The sequence below is a fragment of the Danio aesculapii genome, chromosome 12 (genome assembly GCF_903798145.1).
Source record: "Danio aesculapii chromosome 12, fDanAes4.1, whole genome shotgun sequence".
Taxonomy (NCBI): Eukaryota; Metazoa; Chordata; class Actinopteri; order Cypriniformes; family Danionidae; genus Danio; species Danio aesculapii.
This window is the reverse complement of record NC_079446.1, coordinates 46240156-46257641: the sequence shown is the minus strand read 5'-3', so window position 1 is coordinate 46257641 and position 17486 is coordinate 46240156. Positions and strand designations below refer to the sequence as shown.

At 36.4% G+C, this 17486-nt stretch overlaps 2 protein-coding genes across 3 annotated transcripts in view; one reads left to right on the top strand and one right to left on the bottom strand.

The window, feature by feature from the left end:
- Positions 1 to 17486, top strand: part of dock1 (dedicator of cytokinesis 1) — a 927369-nt gene that overhangs the window by 126928 nt on the left and 782955 nt on the right. For both annotated transcript variants that reach the window (XM_056470102.1, XM_056470100.1), the window contains exons 18-19: positions 2824 to 3004; positions 13844 to 13941. In XM_056470102.1, the coding sequence (XP_056326077.1) occupies positions 2824 to 3004; positions 13844 to 13941 (279 nt within the window). The remainder of the gene's footprint in view (positions 1 to 2823; positions 3005 to 13843; positions 13942 to 17486) is intronic.
- Positions 1 to 17486, bottom strand: part of LOC130238984 (disintegrin and metalloproteinase domain-containing protein 12) — a 541789-nt gene that overhangs the window by 388472 nt on the left and 135831 nt on the right. The gene's annotated exons all lie outside the window — the stretch shown is intronic.

Genomic DNA, 17486 nt, shown 5'->3' with positions numbered 1-17486 from the left:
GACATTGTACGATGCCAAATTGGTCCACATCACCCAACCCTAATTTCTAACTACAGCTCCAGAGGTGTAGTCACAAGCATCCAAGTTTGTGACTCAGTTTGTAAATGTTCGTTGGAACGATGGATTTGGGAAACGCCAAATCAATGAATTGTTTGTAACGACGCAACTTGCGACTATATTTGGCTAACCGTGGTTTTCAGAAACGCATCCCTGCTCTGATTGGTCATTAGCACTTCTGACAATATCAGTAATGATGGTGTTGGTTCTCGTTCTTTGGAAGTGCACACAAAGTGGATTTGCTTTTGCAGCATAAAACAGACTGTTCTGGATATTTGATGTTATGTTGTTAAATGTTTAATATGTAGTTGCAATTTAATAGCCATTCAAACTGATGTGACAGTAAACCAAATAAATTCTACCACTATTACTATAAAACTGCGTATGTTCGTGCAGGAAGTGAAACTGAATTACTGACACCTGTTTTCAGCCCAAAATTGCTTCTTTCTATGAAAAACAATAACTTTGTTTACTTTGAAACTTTTCAAACAGCTAGATTACTCACTAAATGTTTAGTTCAGTTGACTTTATTAGTGCCTGTAGGTAGATTTATTTATTTATTTTGGTTGTTGGCATTTGATTCAAACAATTATATCAAATCACACACACGCAGGTTCCCACAGAAAACTCATCAGGAGAAAGTATTCAAATGATTTGTAGATGCTACAGTATTATAGTTTATTAAAGGCTGATTTATACTTCTTCGTCGAGTGATCGGCGTGACTCATGGCATCTGCTTTGCATGTAGTCGTGCATTTATACCTCTGCATGCTGTTTGTGTTGTTCTGCAATAACACTTCTGAAACTCTAGATGGCAGTAGGTCTTTATGTTTCTCTGTGTCGAATTTCTTCTCTGGTGTTTTGTTTTTCTGAACGTTACCTTAATGCACAAGTAGCTAAAACTCGCTCATTCAGAGACAAGAACCAGCAGACATGCATCAACTTTAACCTCTTAAGGCCCAAGGTGTTTTTTTACATGCATTTTGTATTTCTCTTTGCTATTTGGGCTTATTAAAACCTAATTATAATAAAAATCGAAGTATCTTTTAATACGATGTACTTTTAGAGAAAAATGATGCCCATATATCTGGACTTGTGGTCCGAATTTACATAAAACACTTTTTTCTGAATGTTTTTAATGCATATTTAACATAGAATTTTTTTATTTAACTTGCTTTGACTATCAGAGAGTAAAAACAACATTTCCCCCCCATTTTGAACAGTTAAAAATAGGGTTTGGGACATTTCATGTGCTGCAAAACAGTTGCAGGATGACACTGTATGTCTGTAACAAAATATAAAACAAAGTATTTTAAATGGCCACTTAAGAGCTAAAATGTGCTGTCATGTATGTGGACACTCAAGCCCTAGGAGGTTAATCATAAGGTAAACACAAAACAAAAGTCTCCATCTTGAGCTCCTTCACAGGACTCCACACTTGTAAACCCTCACTTCATCAGGCTCACAGATCATCACCGATACCAAGCCGACCAATCACAGAGCTTGTGCTACGCGTCTTTGTGACAAGTAGTTAAATTTTTTGAGAGGTGCGTGTCAGCCATGGCGAGGGTTATGCAGCCGTATGAAAGCTGTTCTGGACTATATGCGTGTGCTTAACGCCGAAGTATAAATCAGCCTTAAGTGTGACAATTGAGGATAAAACGAAGCTATTTTCAGTGTAGGTATGGGTAGGTAATAGACAATGAGACTCCAATCAAAAGACAAAGTCTTACAAGGTTTACTTCACTAAGTATTTTTTGCGAAGAACAGGTCCGACAGTCATACAGGAACACCAGTTGCTGCAGAGTGCGACACCCAGGCTAACCAGACACCAGGTTTTATCTCCTTTCCCCTGCTTCAAGGCCCACTACATCACAATTGACACCCAGCTCTCATTAGAGCATTAGATTTTAGAGCCAGGATTTACACTTATTGAATGCGAATGTTTAAAATCAGATGACAGATGCAGATTTGTTTTTGTGTCTTCTTTAGGAAGACATGTTTTTTTAATATATGATGTTTCTAGTAAGAGAGTTTTATTAAATCCGTCTTTCAGTACTAATTGAAATGAATTTTTCCACCACAATCCCATGGAGTGTTTTGAAATGAGCATTGTGCAGTTTGATGTTTGATATAATTTAAACTGAAACATGAAGAGAGGGAGCGACAGTGTGTTTAAAAAATAGCCAATAGGGTTGTTTTTATCACAGCTCTGCCAGTGAGATCATATGAAAAGCCAATGAGAAGCATCTTGAAGGGGCGGGGCATATCAAATACTAGAGAGCATTTGATTGGTCAGAAGATTTAATGAGAAACTAAAGTATGAGATGACAATTGTTGATTCGTTTAGGCAGAAGTGCACTTTCAAAAGTTATTTTTGCTGCTTGTTTAAACTGATTAAAAATGAGTTGAATTAACACAACTCTATAGTTTTTTTGGGACAATCTAACTTTAACTTAGTTAACTTCGTGGTGGAGAACATGAATGAATTGTGTGGAACCATGCATGTCTTACAGTGTGACAAACAGCAAGCTTTGGATGTTTATATCTTCTAAATACTAATTCTGTCACTGCTTTGGAGCACACTAGCTTATAGCTCTCCTTAACACCAACATACTGATAACTTCTAAAAACTATTTTAATTTCACAGGGCTTTAGATTTAATACTATTTTTTTTTTTCGTTAAAGCAAGATTTTTCAGTGAAAATGTTTAATGCTTTAGTTTTTATTATTTTTTTATTTTATGTCTGTTTACCCCTTTTGTAGGCTGAAGTCAAGAAGCTGGAAGACTCCTCCATGTACCTGAGCTTGGCCTCCACCAAACCTGAGATGGAGGAGAGAAATCCTTCATCTGGGAAAAACGCACAGAATCTGGGAAGTTTCACCATCAGCAAAGACTCCTTTCAGATCTCCACTCTGGTTTGCTCCACCAAACTCACACAGAACGGTGAGACAGTTCGATTTATGCATCATTTCCTAATGCCACTTCCTCCACATCATTTCCTCTGGTTTCTGTATTGGTGTATCAGTGGAAATGGCTTAAACACATATATAGAATGAATACTGTCAGTGTCCACAACCAATTTACTACAGTAGTGACACGTTTCTGAGAGTTTCAGACTTTTTTCCAAGAACTTTTAAAGTGTAAAATATGTTTGTCAATGTTGTTTTAGTATCATGATATAATATTGTAGCTTTTATTTTAATATTTTTATTTGTCTTTTAATTGGGTTTATTTTTTCAGTTGTTTTAGTCAAATAATTCCTAGACATAAAATGAAAAATATAGTATTATTGATGGTAAAAATGGCTAGTTGTAGTAATTGTGTTGTGTTTTGTGTCAGAATAGTTTTAATTCAATTCACCTTAATTTGTATAGCGCTTTTACTTTTTTTTTTTTTTTTTTTAATTTTATGTTTATTGTGAACTTTTGAGTACAATCATACAGCATTTCAGGGTACATTGGTATCACAGTATTTGAACTTAAGTGGTGTAAAAAATACGTACATTATTGTCAGGTGAATTTACTACACAGTAGTACTCAAATTTTGTGGATTATAAAATAAGAAACAGCATAAAAAAATAAAAATAAGAAAGCGATAAAATAAATATAGTAATCAAAAATAAATAGAACATAAAGCACTATTTACATCCAGGGTAAGAACACATGTCATAATGATTCCTTCCAGAATAATCTCAACTGACCATCTTCATTATACACGTGGGAATGTCACACATTGTAATATGAATAAGTATAACCGTATACATGTACATACATTAGCATATATTTATCTATCAGAACATCATCTTCTATTCATTTATAGCAACAAAGTCGGGTCTTCTAACTAAAATATATTCAACCCATTTCCTCCATTTTCTCAGAAATATATCCTTCTTTAAATTGACGACAAAAGTGATTTTTTCCATTTTGTAGATCTCAATAGTTGCGTCTATCCAATTACTAAGGGTTGGTCCCTCTTGCTGTAGCCATTTGCGTGTGATTGCTTTTTTGCTGGCAGCCATGAGAGCACGCATAAGGTATTTATTGTCTGCCGTTACTGTATCTGGATCCACACAGCCAAAATATAACAATTTACTTTCTAGAGGTATATCTTTTTCAAATATATGTTCAAGAGCCTCCTGTATTTCTTTCCAATATTGTTGAATATACATACATTCCCAAAATATATGATAATGGTTTGCTTTATTGCATCCGCAGTTACGCCAGCATTTTGGAGACTTATTTGTATATTTGGCTGTAAGTGCTGGTGTTTTAAAATATCTAATAATGTTTTTCCAACAGTTTTCTTTCCAGTTTAATGAACTTGTTGATTTCCATTGAAATTCCCATATATTTGTCCACTCTTCATCAGTGAAGGTTGTTCCACTTTCTGTCTCCCATTTTTCTTTTATATAATTTGTGGAATGTGTTTTCATACTTCTCAGACTCTTATATATCAGAGAGACTATTTTGTACTTTATACCTGATGTGTGTGCTTTTTTAATTAGGTCTATCAGTGGATTCTGATTGTCTTCAAATTTTCCTTTTATTTTCTGATCATAATAGTTTCGCACCTGGAGGTACCTATAAAAATCTTGATTTTCAAGTAGAAAATTGTCCTTTAATTGTTGAAAACTTAAAATTTCTCCCTTTTTAATGATGGTACTAAAGGAAGTGATTCCCTTGTTTGCCCATAATTTAAATCTGTTATCTAATCTGTTTGGTGTAAAATCAGAATCATAGGCAATCCATTTTAAATCTGTACAGTATTTTAGCAAGTTAAATTCTTTTGTCACTGATGCCCAGACATTTAAAGTAAGTTTTGTCCATGGGTCTTCTATTTGTTCTGTGTATTTTTGTAATTTTTCATCTATTAATATGGCTTGAACAGGGGTATTTCTAAATGTAAATTTTTCAATGTCTTTCCATGGGGCATGGTAGTGTGGGTCACACCAGTTTACTATAGTCCTGATTTGTGCTGCTATATAATAATCTTTTAGAGAGGGGAGAGCCCATCCTCCTTTATCTTTCGACAGCTGCAGTGTTTTGAAGCGTATTCTGGGCTTTTTTCCCTGCCAAATGAAACGCGAAAGCATTTTATCCCATTCTATAAATTGTTTCTCTGATATTTCTACAGGTATATAGCGCTTTTACAATGTAGATTGTGTCAAAGCAGCTTCACATAGAAGATCATAGTAAACTGAAACGGTGTCAGTCCAGATTACAGAGTTGAAGTTCAGTTTAGCTCAGTTCAGTGTGGTTTATTATTCACTACTGAAATTCCAAACACTGAAGAGTAATCCACTGAAGCGCAGCTCCACAAGTCCCAATTTTTAGCTTTAGTTTTAGGTATTATAATTATTTATTGCATCACGTTTACCTGAAAATGATTATTTTTTTTTTTTACATATAGCTATATTATTTTGTATATATAATATTATTACATATATTTTTTATTTATATTATTTAACTCATAATTGTTTTTGGTATTTTTTGTTTATTTATTTTAAGTAATTTAAGTCCAGGTTAATCTTTATTTGTCTCTTTATTGATTTAATTTTTTGGTTGTTTTAGTAAACCAATTTAAATATTCTCTTGACATAAAATAAATGCAAATTATAAAATAAAGTATTTCAATAGCAAAAATGGTTAGATTTAGTATACTAGTATGTTAATATATTTTTGTTCTAGATATTATAGTTATTTGTTGAAAGTTATTTGAAAGTTTAAATGAAAATTAAATTTTTTTTCCACATAATAGTTATATAACTTTGACTCGAGGGCAAAACAAATACTAATGTGGTTATCGCTAATACGGAGTCATTTGATTTTGAGTATCTATCTATACTGAAATCTGATCTGATACTTCTATAATACATAAAGAATAAAGAAGAGCGAAGAAACAGATCCAGCATGTTCCTTAATTTTTATTTAATTCACCTTATTTTAACATTTAACAACTCTGTTAAAAAACAGCACTTCTGTGAGGTAGCTTAAACCATCAAGTAATAAATAGAGTAACATTGATTATTCACTTTTGGACGTCAGTGGAGCAGTAAATATAAAAAAAAATCTAATATAAAAACAAATAGCACCTCAACTTAAAATACCCGGCAGGCATGCAAACAACAAAATAAATAAAAGTGCCACAGTGTTTGCAAAGCCAGTAATGTGCTTTTAGAAACTATAGATGCATAACCATAGATGTGTTAAAAAATAATTATGTATATAATACACACACAGTTGAAGTCAGAATTATTAGCCCCCCTTTGATTTTTTTGATTTTTTATAATTATTTCCAAAATGATGTTTAACAGAGCAAGGAAATTTTCACAGTATGTCTGATAATATTTTTTCTTCTGGAGAAAGTCTTAATTGTTTTATTTGGGCTACAATAAAAGCAGTTTAGAATTTTTAAAAGCTATTTTAGGTCAAAATTATTAGCGTCATATGCATATATAATCGTTATACAATAACTTGCCTAATTACCTTAACCTGCCTAGTTAACCTAATTAACCTAGTTAAGCCTTTAAATGTCACTTTAAGCTGTATAGAAGTGTCTTGAAAAATATCTAGTCAAATATTATTTACTGTCATCATGGCAAAGATAAAATAAATCCATTATTAGAAATGAGTTATTAAAACTATTGTGATTATAAATGTGTTGGAGAAATCTGCTCTAAGTTAAACAGAAATTGGGGAAAAAAAATAAACAAGGGGCTAATAATTCAGGAGGGCTAATAATTCTGACTTTAACTGTATATTAGAGTCCTGATCGGGAGGTAACGTCTGATTCTGATCGAGTCTGAAACCATGTGATCGGGCACGATATCTGATCACGTGAGCGGACATGGACATCCCTACTATGTATATATTTCATTATTATATATTTTTTTAGATTATGCAAATTACTCTTTATTTTTTACATGAACTAACAATGAATGACTTTATTTCCATTAACTAACATTAACAAACATATTAAAATACAGTATTTTTTTAATTAATGTTAGTATATACATTACCTAATGGATCCATATTGTAAAGTGTTACCTATCGTTTATTTTTATTTTTAAATATGAAAATAACAACAATTAAAAACTTAAATGCCAGCAAGTATAGTCAATGTATTTGATTATAGATAACAGCATGCTAAATATTAGGGTGTCGTTCTCCTCTTTCTGTCTCTGATGAGTTCAGTATCATTAAACTTCTCAACAGCGTCTGCCGTTTGATGTAAATCAACCTGTGCTTGTGAGACACTTTACGACCCTCAGAAGCGCAGCTAGCAAAACACTTGAGTTGTGTCAGAATGCCAAGATGTTTTCTGCTGTAATGTCAAATCCTGCTGCGTTCAGACACAAGCGGTGTGAAGCATGCATGCATTTCACTCTGCGTGTCGAGCATGTGGCGTCGGAGAGGTTTAAAGGCCATCTTTATCCCCGCCGGACACGGCGTAATTCCTTTCACACAGCGTGCTACGAGGCCGTCCGTGCTTGGGAATTGATTACAGAGCTGCTAACGACTTGCGTGACTATTAGCGTGTGGTTTTATGCCACCCTTGAGCCGTGGGGGCAGTTTAGACGGCGCTTTAATGAAGACCTTTGTCAGAAAACTCTCCATTCGGTAGGTAGCAGACGTGGTAATGAGGATTCCTCTATTAGCATATAAACACAAGGTGTGTATTGTAGACCACTTTTTCCACCTTCTGGAAGAACTTGTCCAATGCTGACTGTTTATTGTGGAGTTCAGACTAACATTTGAGATCACTGGAAGTAGAGACACTTGTAACTGCTGGTCATGTAACAGGGCTCGGCATTGGTGCTCCTAACTTGAAAAATGTAGGCGCACCAGACAAAATTTAGTCGCACCCACCGATTATAAGCACCGTTACAAGTTTTATAAACCGATTCATTGTGTTTGAAATCACTAATCAAAACTAACAAGCAAAAAATATGCATGCGTGATTCAAATATGTCTCCACGAAATCCCGTTATCACAAGAAAACACATTTTTATAACATAATTGAGTGACAAAAAGATACACGGAGCGCTCACCGACCCCGCACGCACTGCTTGACATGAATGAATCTGTTAACGATATGTTACTGTGCCGTGTTCTCACGGGTGGTGTCTGATATTGCACAGATGCTTTTGACGTATACCTGTACCTTATTATTTGCATACGTCATTTTAATATCAATACCGGTCTTTACATGAGCTGTAATATTCGTTTAATCTTAGCCCTTTTGCGATGGCCACTTGCACGGCTGACAGTGTCTGGCAATTAAATGAAGGATTAAATGAAGACCCACCTAAATGTAATCACTGCCAGGCTGCTCTTACTATCAAACATATGTTGTTGGTATGTGGAAGTTTGAATACAATTAGACAAATTTTTTATAAGGAGAGTGCTTTGATGGACATTTTTAAAAGGTACCAACAGGAAGAATCTTAAATTATGTATGAATAATCATATTTAACTTTGAATATATTTTAGTGTGAATTTATTTATTTCTATTTTATATATTCATGTTAGTAACTTTTTGTTGTAATGCGAATTTGTTTTTATTATGTAATATTTTTATGTATTTCCATTTTTCCATGAAGTAGCCATAAGTTGCTGATGTGGCAATAAATAAATAATAAATAAATGAAGGATTTAACAGAACCTCTGGTGCTTAAAATGTGTAGATGTGGCAAACAGTTACCTGGAAATTCCGTCCCACAGACTTTACAGGAACGCTTTAGTTATTTTCATAGCAGACTTGAAGCCAATGCAAGTCTTTTATCCTTTCTTTGAAAACTGTAGATGGTGGATTAACATTCAGCACCTGATCAGTAATCAGATCTGCCATTATTTGTAACTTTAGGTGGTTTCTAAGACAAAATCTGTCAGTGTTGTTTTCATTCTCTCATCTTCAGCGCTTTACATTTTCGCAGTTGTAGCCTCTCTCTGTCATCTGAAGGCAGATGGCATTGACTGATTGATTGACAGCTGAGTTTAACCAATCCATTCGCGTTCAGTTCTAAAGCAGTGGGCCAATAAGAAGAGCATGAAGGCGGGGCGGGCATTGCAGGCTTAGTTTACTGCAGTGAGTTGACATGACAACAGTTTTAAACTATTCCTGAGCGCTACGTTTCAAGTGCAAAGATGCATTATGCGTGAATGTTTCCTAAATCCGCGCATGCGGTGAACATTATCGGTCGCATGAAACAAATTTATACATTCGTACAAATGCTCCTAATTATATTATATGGGTTGCATGGATAAAATTTTGGCGCATATGTGACCAAAACGGTCGCAATTTCGAGCCGTGTGTAATATTAATAATGGAAACGCACATGTGACCGTAGCTTGAGTTGAGATTAGCAGCAGCGTTCCAATAGTGATCTAAAGGTTTGTTAATCCAATAACTTGTTGATGATATGTTAATTCAAATTGGGATCCAGATGTTAACTTACACTCACCGGCCACAGGTGTTACAATCTGTCCAACTGCTCAATGCAAATTTCTAATCAGCCAATCACATGGCAGCAACTCAATGCATTTAGGCATGTAGACATGGTCAAGACGATCTGCTGCAGTTCAAAGCGAGCATCAGAATGGGGAAGAAAGGTGATTTAAGTGACTTTGAACGTGGCATGGTTGTTGGTGCCAGACGGGCTGCTCTGAGTATTTCAGAAACTGCTAATCTACGGGATTTTCACGCACAAACATCTATAGGGTTTACAGAGAATGATCTGAACAAGAGGAAATATCCAGTGAGCGGCAGTTCTGTGGGGGTAAATGCCTTGTTGATGTCAGAGGAGAATGGCCAGACTGGTTCCAGCTGACAGAAAGGCAACAATAACTCAAATAACCACTCGTTACAACCGAGGTCTGCTGAAAAGCATCTCTGAATGCACAAAACGTCCAACCTTGAGGCGGATGGGCTACAGCAGCAGAAGACCACACCGGGTGCCACTCCTGTCAGCTAAGAACAGGAAACTGAGTCTACAATTCACACAGGCTCACCAAAACTGGACAATAGAAGATTGGAGAAATGTTGCCTGGTCTGATGAGTCTCAATTTCCACTGGGACATTCGGATGGTCGGGTCAGAATTGGCATCAACAACATGAAAGCGTGGATCCATCCTGCCTTGTATCAATGGTTCAGGCTGGTGGTGGTGGTGGTGTAATGGTGTGGGGGATATTTTCTTGGCATACTTTGGGCTCATTAGTACCAATTGAGCATCGTGTTAACGCCACAGCCTACCTGAGTATTGTTGCTGACCATGTCCATCCCTTTATGACCACAGTGTACCCATCTTCTGATGGCTACTTCCAGCAGGATAATGTGGCATATCAAAGCCTGAATCATCTCAGACTGGTTTCTTGAACATGACAATGAGTTCACTGTACTCAAATGGCCTCCACAGTCACCAGAACTCAATCCAACAGAGCACCTTTGGGATGTGGTGGAATAGGAGATTTACATCATGGATGTGCAGCTGACAAATCCGCAGAAACTGTGTGATGCGATCATGTCAATATGGAGCAAAATCTCTGAGGAATATTTTCAGTACTGAAGGCAAAAGGGGGTCCAACCCGGTACCAATAAGGTGTACCTAATGAAGTGGCTGGTGAGTGTATTTTAAGCAACTTAAATTATTAAATCTGTAAAAATCCTTCATCTTTAGTGCATTTGTAGATCATCAATAATGGCAGAAAAAGGAGGTACTAAGCTCTCCATCACATGTGGAAAAAGTAAAGGCAAACTTTTAACCTGTTAGTACTCACTTTAGGCCTACCTAAATTTAAATAGTAATAGTTCTTGACCTCCGTGAGCTACAAACGACAATTAGGAATCATTGTAAAGACACTTTAAGCTTTACTATGGCACATCTAGAAAGTTTCTAAAAATATTAAAAGTTATAGATTATAAAGTAGCGAGAAATAATTTTATTACTGTGTTCAATATTTGTTTTTCCATAGGCAAACACATGAAATCAGTCATGAAATAACCTTGAAAAATATGCATCAAAAGCCAAGTGTCTCATGAGTTTATTTCTCAAATTTAATAAAGATAGCATGCAAAACTAGATTATTCATACATGCATAGACAAAAGAGAAGAAAATGGACATTTAAATAATAAACCAAACTTGCTTTGCTCTTGCTTTTTTGAGGTTAATAATTGTGATCTCCTGATTGTAACAGAGAAATACTGGGAACTCTGTAGACTGATGGCATTTCATGCCGTTCAACCTTATAATCATAAAATGTGAGCAAAATCCCCCATTTTAGAATCATTCAATTACTAGCTCTTAAATGACATTGGTGAATTAGTAACGGTTTCTGCTGTTCTGTCATCAGCTGCAGATGTGAATGAACGAAAGTAGCTCCTCATACTCTCTGTATTTGATTTCCTTTTTTATATACACTATTATGCCATCAAACTGTTGTATGAACCCAATATCACAGTTGCAGCAGCGTGATATGGCTGTTAATAGTCACTAATGGGTCAATAAGGCACTCGGCCTGCAGTCTGGAGCCAACACACGCCTCCCACCAATGTTGATATACAGCAATATCGCACTGCTACTCCTGTGATATTGCTAATATACATACATCTAGATTTTTTGTGCTATATAGTTGTATACACTTGAGCGTATTTACTTGATTTTTTTTTTGTTGTTGTTGTTGTTTGTTTGTTTGTTTGTTTGTTTGTTTGCTTTTTCTTGAATATAAAACTGTTTATATTCATACCAGTCTTCTGAAATGACAGAGTGTGGAATGAGCATTGCTATTAGGTAATAGTGTGGCTAAGCTCCGCCTCCACCGAAGATGATCAACGCCCACTATTACATTACTGCCTCTTTAGCTCCGCCCACTGATCCTCACTGCAGTCAATAAGTAACAGGCAGGAAAAAGCTTGCAGAATTCAACCAGTTACTCTCAATCTAGACTTTTCCATCACGTGGAAAAAGTAAAACCGTAATTTATTTTTTTATATAACATACACAAGCATATCGAGCCAAACAGTCGTGTTGTTCCAGCTATTTCTGTTTTCTGTGTCATCATGGCAGGTAGAAATCAATTCCTCATAGTGCCTCTTTATCACTCAGGTTTTGTTTCAATATTTTCTATGTATTGTGAAATGCATTTCCCTGATGATTGAAGAGGAGCTGAAAATGCTCTCGACCAATGGCAGCAATGGAGGAGCCAGTTTTAATAGCGAATGACAGCGGCTCTCTTGTGGCCTGACAGCTCTGTCTGTCCCGGATTCACTCTCGTAGTTTTATTAAACCCACAGGCTCTCAGAAACCTCTCTCTCCCACACACCCTCGCTTTCTGCTGAACTGAAATCACACTCTTCTCCTGCTCACATCCTTTTATTAGTTATTTATAAGCAGAACTCTGGAGCACTTCATTCTGATTGGTCAGTCATGGCAATTTTTTTTTGCCATACTTACTGTTTTTTTACATTTGAGGGGTAACTGAACTGTAAAAAAAAAATCCTGTACAATTCAGATCTCAGAGCTTTCTTGTTAAATTATGCATGAAGTTAAAACTAACCCTGTTGATTTTGTTAGTTCACATTGCTAATTTTGTGGTGAACAATTCTCAGAATCAGATCAGAATCAGAAAGAGCTTTATTGCCAGGTATGTTCACACATACGAGGAATTTGTTTTCGTGACAGAGCTTCTACAGTGCAACAGGATTACAGAGACAGGACAAAAAACAGATAATAAATATATTTAAAAATATTAAAAAAAAAAAAAAAAATAAATAAATAAATAAATATATATATATTTTTTTTTAAACAAAAAAAATGTCTGTGCATGTCTTTAAGAAAAAAAAAAACAGTTGTTGCTCTTGTAATCTTTAATTGAAATCTGAAATCTGTTTGTTTTTAGTTAAATTCTCAGATTACATCTGTCTGAGGTATTGGGCGTGGCTAACATACTTAACCACGCCCCTCCAGCTGTCAGTTTTCCCAAACCCTTTTCCCAATCTTTCTGAATGAAATGCCTAATTTATTACATCCAATCAACTCGCAGTAGAAAAAACAAGCCACGCCCACTGTTTTCTCATTTAAAAGGTCATGAAACCCCCCCCTCTTTTGGTTCAAGTCTACCTCAGAATTTTTTCAAAAAATGCATCATGATTGGTGTGGAGCACTGCGGGCAGAGGGAGGAGTGGGCGTGGCCTGCAGAGGAGGGGAGAAATAGGGGAGGGAGCAACTGTTGTCAGTCGGCTCACAAAATGAGACAAATTGTGAGACGCTTGATTTAATAGTTTACATGACTTCACATGAGGACGAGGAAACAGTGGTGTCTGAAGCTCACAGTATGACCCTTTCCATTAACTGATCTTTTATTATTGTACTGTACTTTGGTATACCCAGATTTTCATTATAGGGCACTTTTAAAACAAGCAAAATAATCTGCCAATGGGTCAAGACTGTGTTTTTCCTTTTGTCATAAGATTATTTGACTCACCTAATTGGCTGATTATTTTGACTTGTTACTTAAAACAAGACAGTATTTATTTGCTTGTCTAGAAAATGCTTTTTTAGATAGATAGATAGATAGATAGATAGATAGATAGATAGGTAGATAGATAGATAGATAGGTAGATAGATAGATAGGTAGATAGATAGAGAGATAGATAGAGAGATAGATAGGTAGATAGATGGATGGATGGATCAGAAACAAGACTCAAAATCTGAGTAAGCATCTTTTGCAGTTTATCCGGACGTGTGCAGATGTGGCTAATGTGCTGTATCTCTTTTCTCCTGCAGTGGATCTGCTGGGTTTGCTGAAATGGAGATCCAACACCAGTTTACTGCAGCAGAACCTGCGGCACCTGATGAAGGTGGAGGGTGGAGAAGTGGTCAAGGTGTGTATCAACAGAAACAAGCTCACCGCTGCAGAGGCAGACATTTGAAGTTTGTGCGGAGACTTTGATTTATGGGATGAGATTATGAATGAGATCTCGGGCTGCACTTCAAAAGCTTTTTCCTTATTAGTTTTCTTGTAAAGCGACCAGTGCAAAATGCTGCGATATTTCGAGAAAAAAGGCATTTCCAAAAGTGTGTTCAGTGCAGCCCGTATATGTTCGGGGATGTGAAATGATGGAGATTCAGTATATAAATGTACATGCAGAAAAATATTAGATTGCTAGAGACACTGAACAACAAATAGAAGTCTTTTTATTAGTTTTCTGAAATGATATTAAGTTCACTTGACACACAATCTCACGGCAATGCGTAACTTTTTTTTAGTGGCTAATTCGTACGAATTCGTACGATCTAATTCGTACAATTTAGTACGATTTGCTCATCCTCCAATGACGGGTGGGTTTAGGGGCGGGGTTAGGTGCCACGCCTCCTTTTTAAAATCGTACCATTTCGTACGACTGAACTCGTACGAATTCGTACGAATTAGCCACTAAACTGTCAAAATGTAAAATACTTACGTTTTCTCGTGAGATCAGGCTGATATACGTTGTATTTTGTTTCTTTTTGCCCTTTTCTGTAAATATTGACAAATGTTCTAATTATATTTTGAAAGTTCTCATACTCCGATTCTCAAATATGTGATAGAACATATATTTTGTCGTTTAAACGGCTTAATAATGAACGTATTATTTGTTACTGTATATGACTGGTAATAGGCCCAGCTGTTGTTGCTAGAATGGATACAGCTAAGATCAGAAGTTAACCAAAATTACTTGGATTATTTTTAAAATTACACATCAGCTAGATGGGATACAGCTAGATTAGATTACGCTATATTGATGCGAGTATCTTTAGCTGTATCCCATCTAGACTTCACCCTCTTCTGCAGCACGGTGAAATCTAGATGGGATACAGCTGTGGATCCTCGCGTCATTCATTCATTCATTTTCTTTTCGGCTTAGTCCCTTTATTAATCTGGGGTCGCCACAGCGGAATGAACCGCCAACTTAATCAGCATATTTTTTACACAGCGAATGCCCTTCCAGCTGCATCCATACACATTCACACACATACACTACGGACAATTTAGCTTACCCATTTCACCTGTACCGCATGTCTTTGGACTTGTGGGGGAAACCGGAGCACGCGGAGGAAACCATTGCAAACACGGGGAGAACATGCAAACGCCACACAGAAATGCCAATTGACACAGCCGAGGCTCGAACTAGCAGCCTTCTTGCTGTGAGGTGGTTGGGATACCCACTGCGCCACCATGACGCCATGCTCGCCTCAATATAGCATAATTTTTGTGACACTGCAACAAATAATATTCTTAAATTTAACACATTGTCCAGTTATATTAATAATACTTATTGCTGTCTCCATATCTGCGTGTATTATACAAGCCTTAAATGTTTTGCTGTTAAAATTCAAAGGGGGGGCTAATAATTCTGACTTCAACTGTATATACACACACACACGCACACACATGCACACACACACATAAATATATGTATATGTAAAGTAGTTATGTGTAATTAAATGTCTGAAACCTAAAATAAATGTTATTTGTTTGAAAGCATGAATAAATTGTGATCACTATTTATTCGCGCTTTCAAACAAATAAAATTTATCAGCGTGCGCAATCAGATTTGAATTTTAAATCTGTTGTTGCGGTGTACTCTGAACATTCTAATCACACTGTTATGATCGAATGCTTCAGGGACCAGCCATGGCTGATCACACCGGTGTGATCGTAAGCATGAAAGTGTTGAAATGGTTAAAAGTGCAGTATGTAAGTTTGAAAGTTTGACACCTAGTGGTTGAACCAGGTATAGCACTCAAGTTCAAAACACACATAAGTGCAGGATGCCAGATTGATGACATGAATAGGACTGTGCCTAATTATCGAGCCTAAAGGCTGATTTAAATCATGTTGTAAATAAATCAACGGCACGCAATATGAGTTTTCCTTATTAAATGGAGTTTTTGTCCTAGCCAACACCTGAAATTTATATTTTAGAAACGGCTTCTATTTCTTGCTGCTAAACAACAAAAACTGGACAATGATCACCTCATGTACACGTTATGTGCTTTATTCAGTGTTAAATGCTAATAATGTGAGTTTGAATGCCATTTTACATGACATTTATTGCCATACTACTGAAAGTAGCAGCAGATAGTTCACCTCAGATCTTGAAAATAAAATAAACCATTTGAAATTGAACGTAGAACTGTGAATCAGTGCAAACCAACACATATCGGTGATTTAGCATGTACATATGATAATGTTAAAGAGGTTTAATATGTATTAATTAATTAAATCTTTACCATTTTGTTGGAGTGCAGTGAGTGCACTATTGTCTTCTGAACTGCTTTATTTAAAGGGTCACGAAACACCAAAACACATTTTTGAGCGGTTGACAGTCATATATATGTGTCCCACGCTGCTAAAAACACTATTAGGACACATATATTACACAGAAGTAAAAACTGTTTTTTTTTGCATTATTTCGAGCAAATCCGTTCTTCTGGTTTGAAACTAATTTTGTAAGCTGCGTCACGGCCATGAGATGTGTATTCCAACGTGTAGACTGGCTGTCTGAACCTGGGAGTGCATCATGACGTCTCTGAGTGTGCTGCATTCATTCATGAGAAAGACTTGGTTCCAGACTTGGATTTTCGCCGTATTTTGTGACAGGAATAACACACACGGCTTTCTGACACTACCTACTGAGTTACAGAGAAATGCGAAGGGTTTTTTTCTTTCATTCGCTGTGCGGTAACAAACATTGCATTAAAAATACGAGCTTCCAGCAGCTCCTCGAATCAAATATCTCGTTTGTTACAAGGGGCATGAATAAAATTCCTAATTGAGAGAGCCAAATAATTCGATTACTGATGACCATGTAAACAGAGTCACTGTCTTTCTCCTCTGCGTCTGTGTGTTTGTTTTGCCTTTGAAAATCAGACACTCCCATTCTTATGCAAATTTTTATGCACCTTTCCTTATTCCCTCCTCCGACACTCCCCCTAAACAGAGCTGCACACGCCCATTTTCAATTCAATTCAATTCACCTTTATTTGTATAGCGCTTATACAATGTAGATTGTATCAAAGCAGCTTCACATAAAAGGTCACAGTAAATAGGAACAGTGTAGTTCAGTTTGTAGTGTTTAAGTTCAGTTCAGTTGAGCTCAGTTCAGTGTGGTTTAATAATCACTACTGAGAGTCCAAATACTGAAGAGCAAATCCAACGATGCGCAGCTCTATAGATCCTGAACCATGCAAGCCAGTGGCGACAGCGGAGAGGGAAAAAAAAAAAAACTTCACTAATGGCGGAAGTGAAGAAAAAAAAAACCTTGAGAGAAACCAGGCTCAGTTGGGCACGATCATTTTAATTTCTCCGCTGGCCAAACGTCTTGTGCAGAGCTGCAGTCTCAGTGGCGGAGGCTGGAAGCTGGCCTCAGCGAAGACTCGTCTG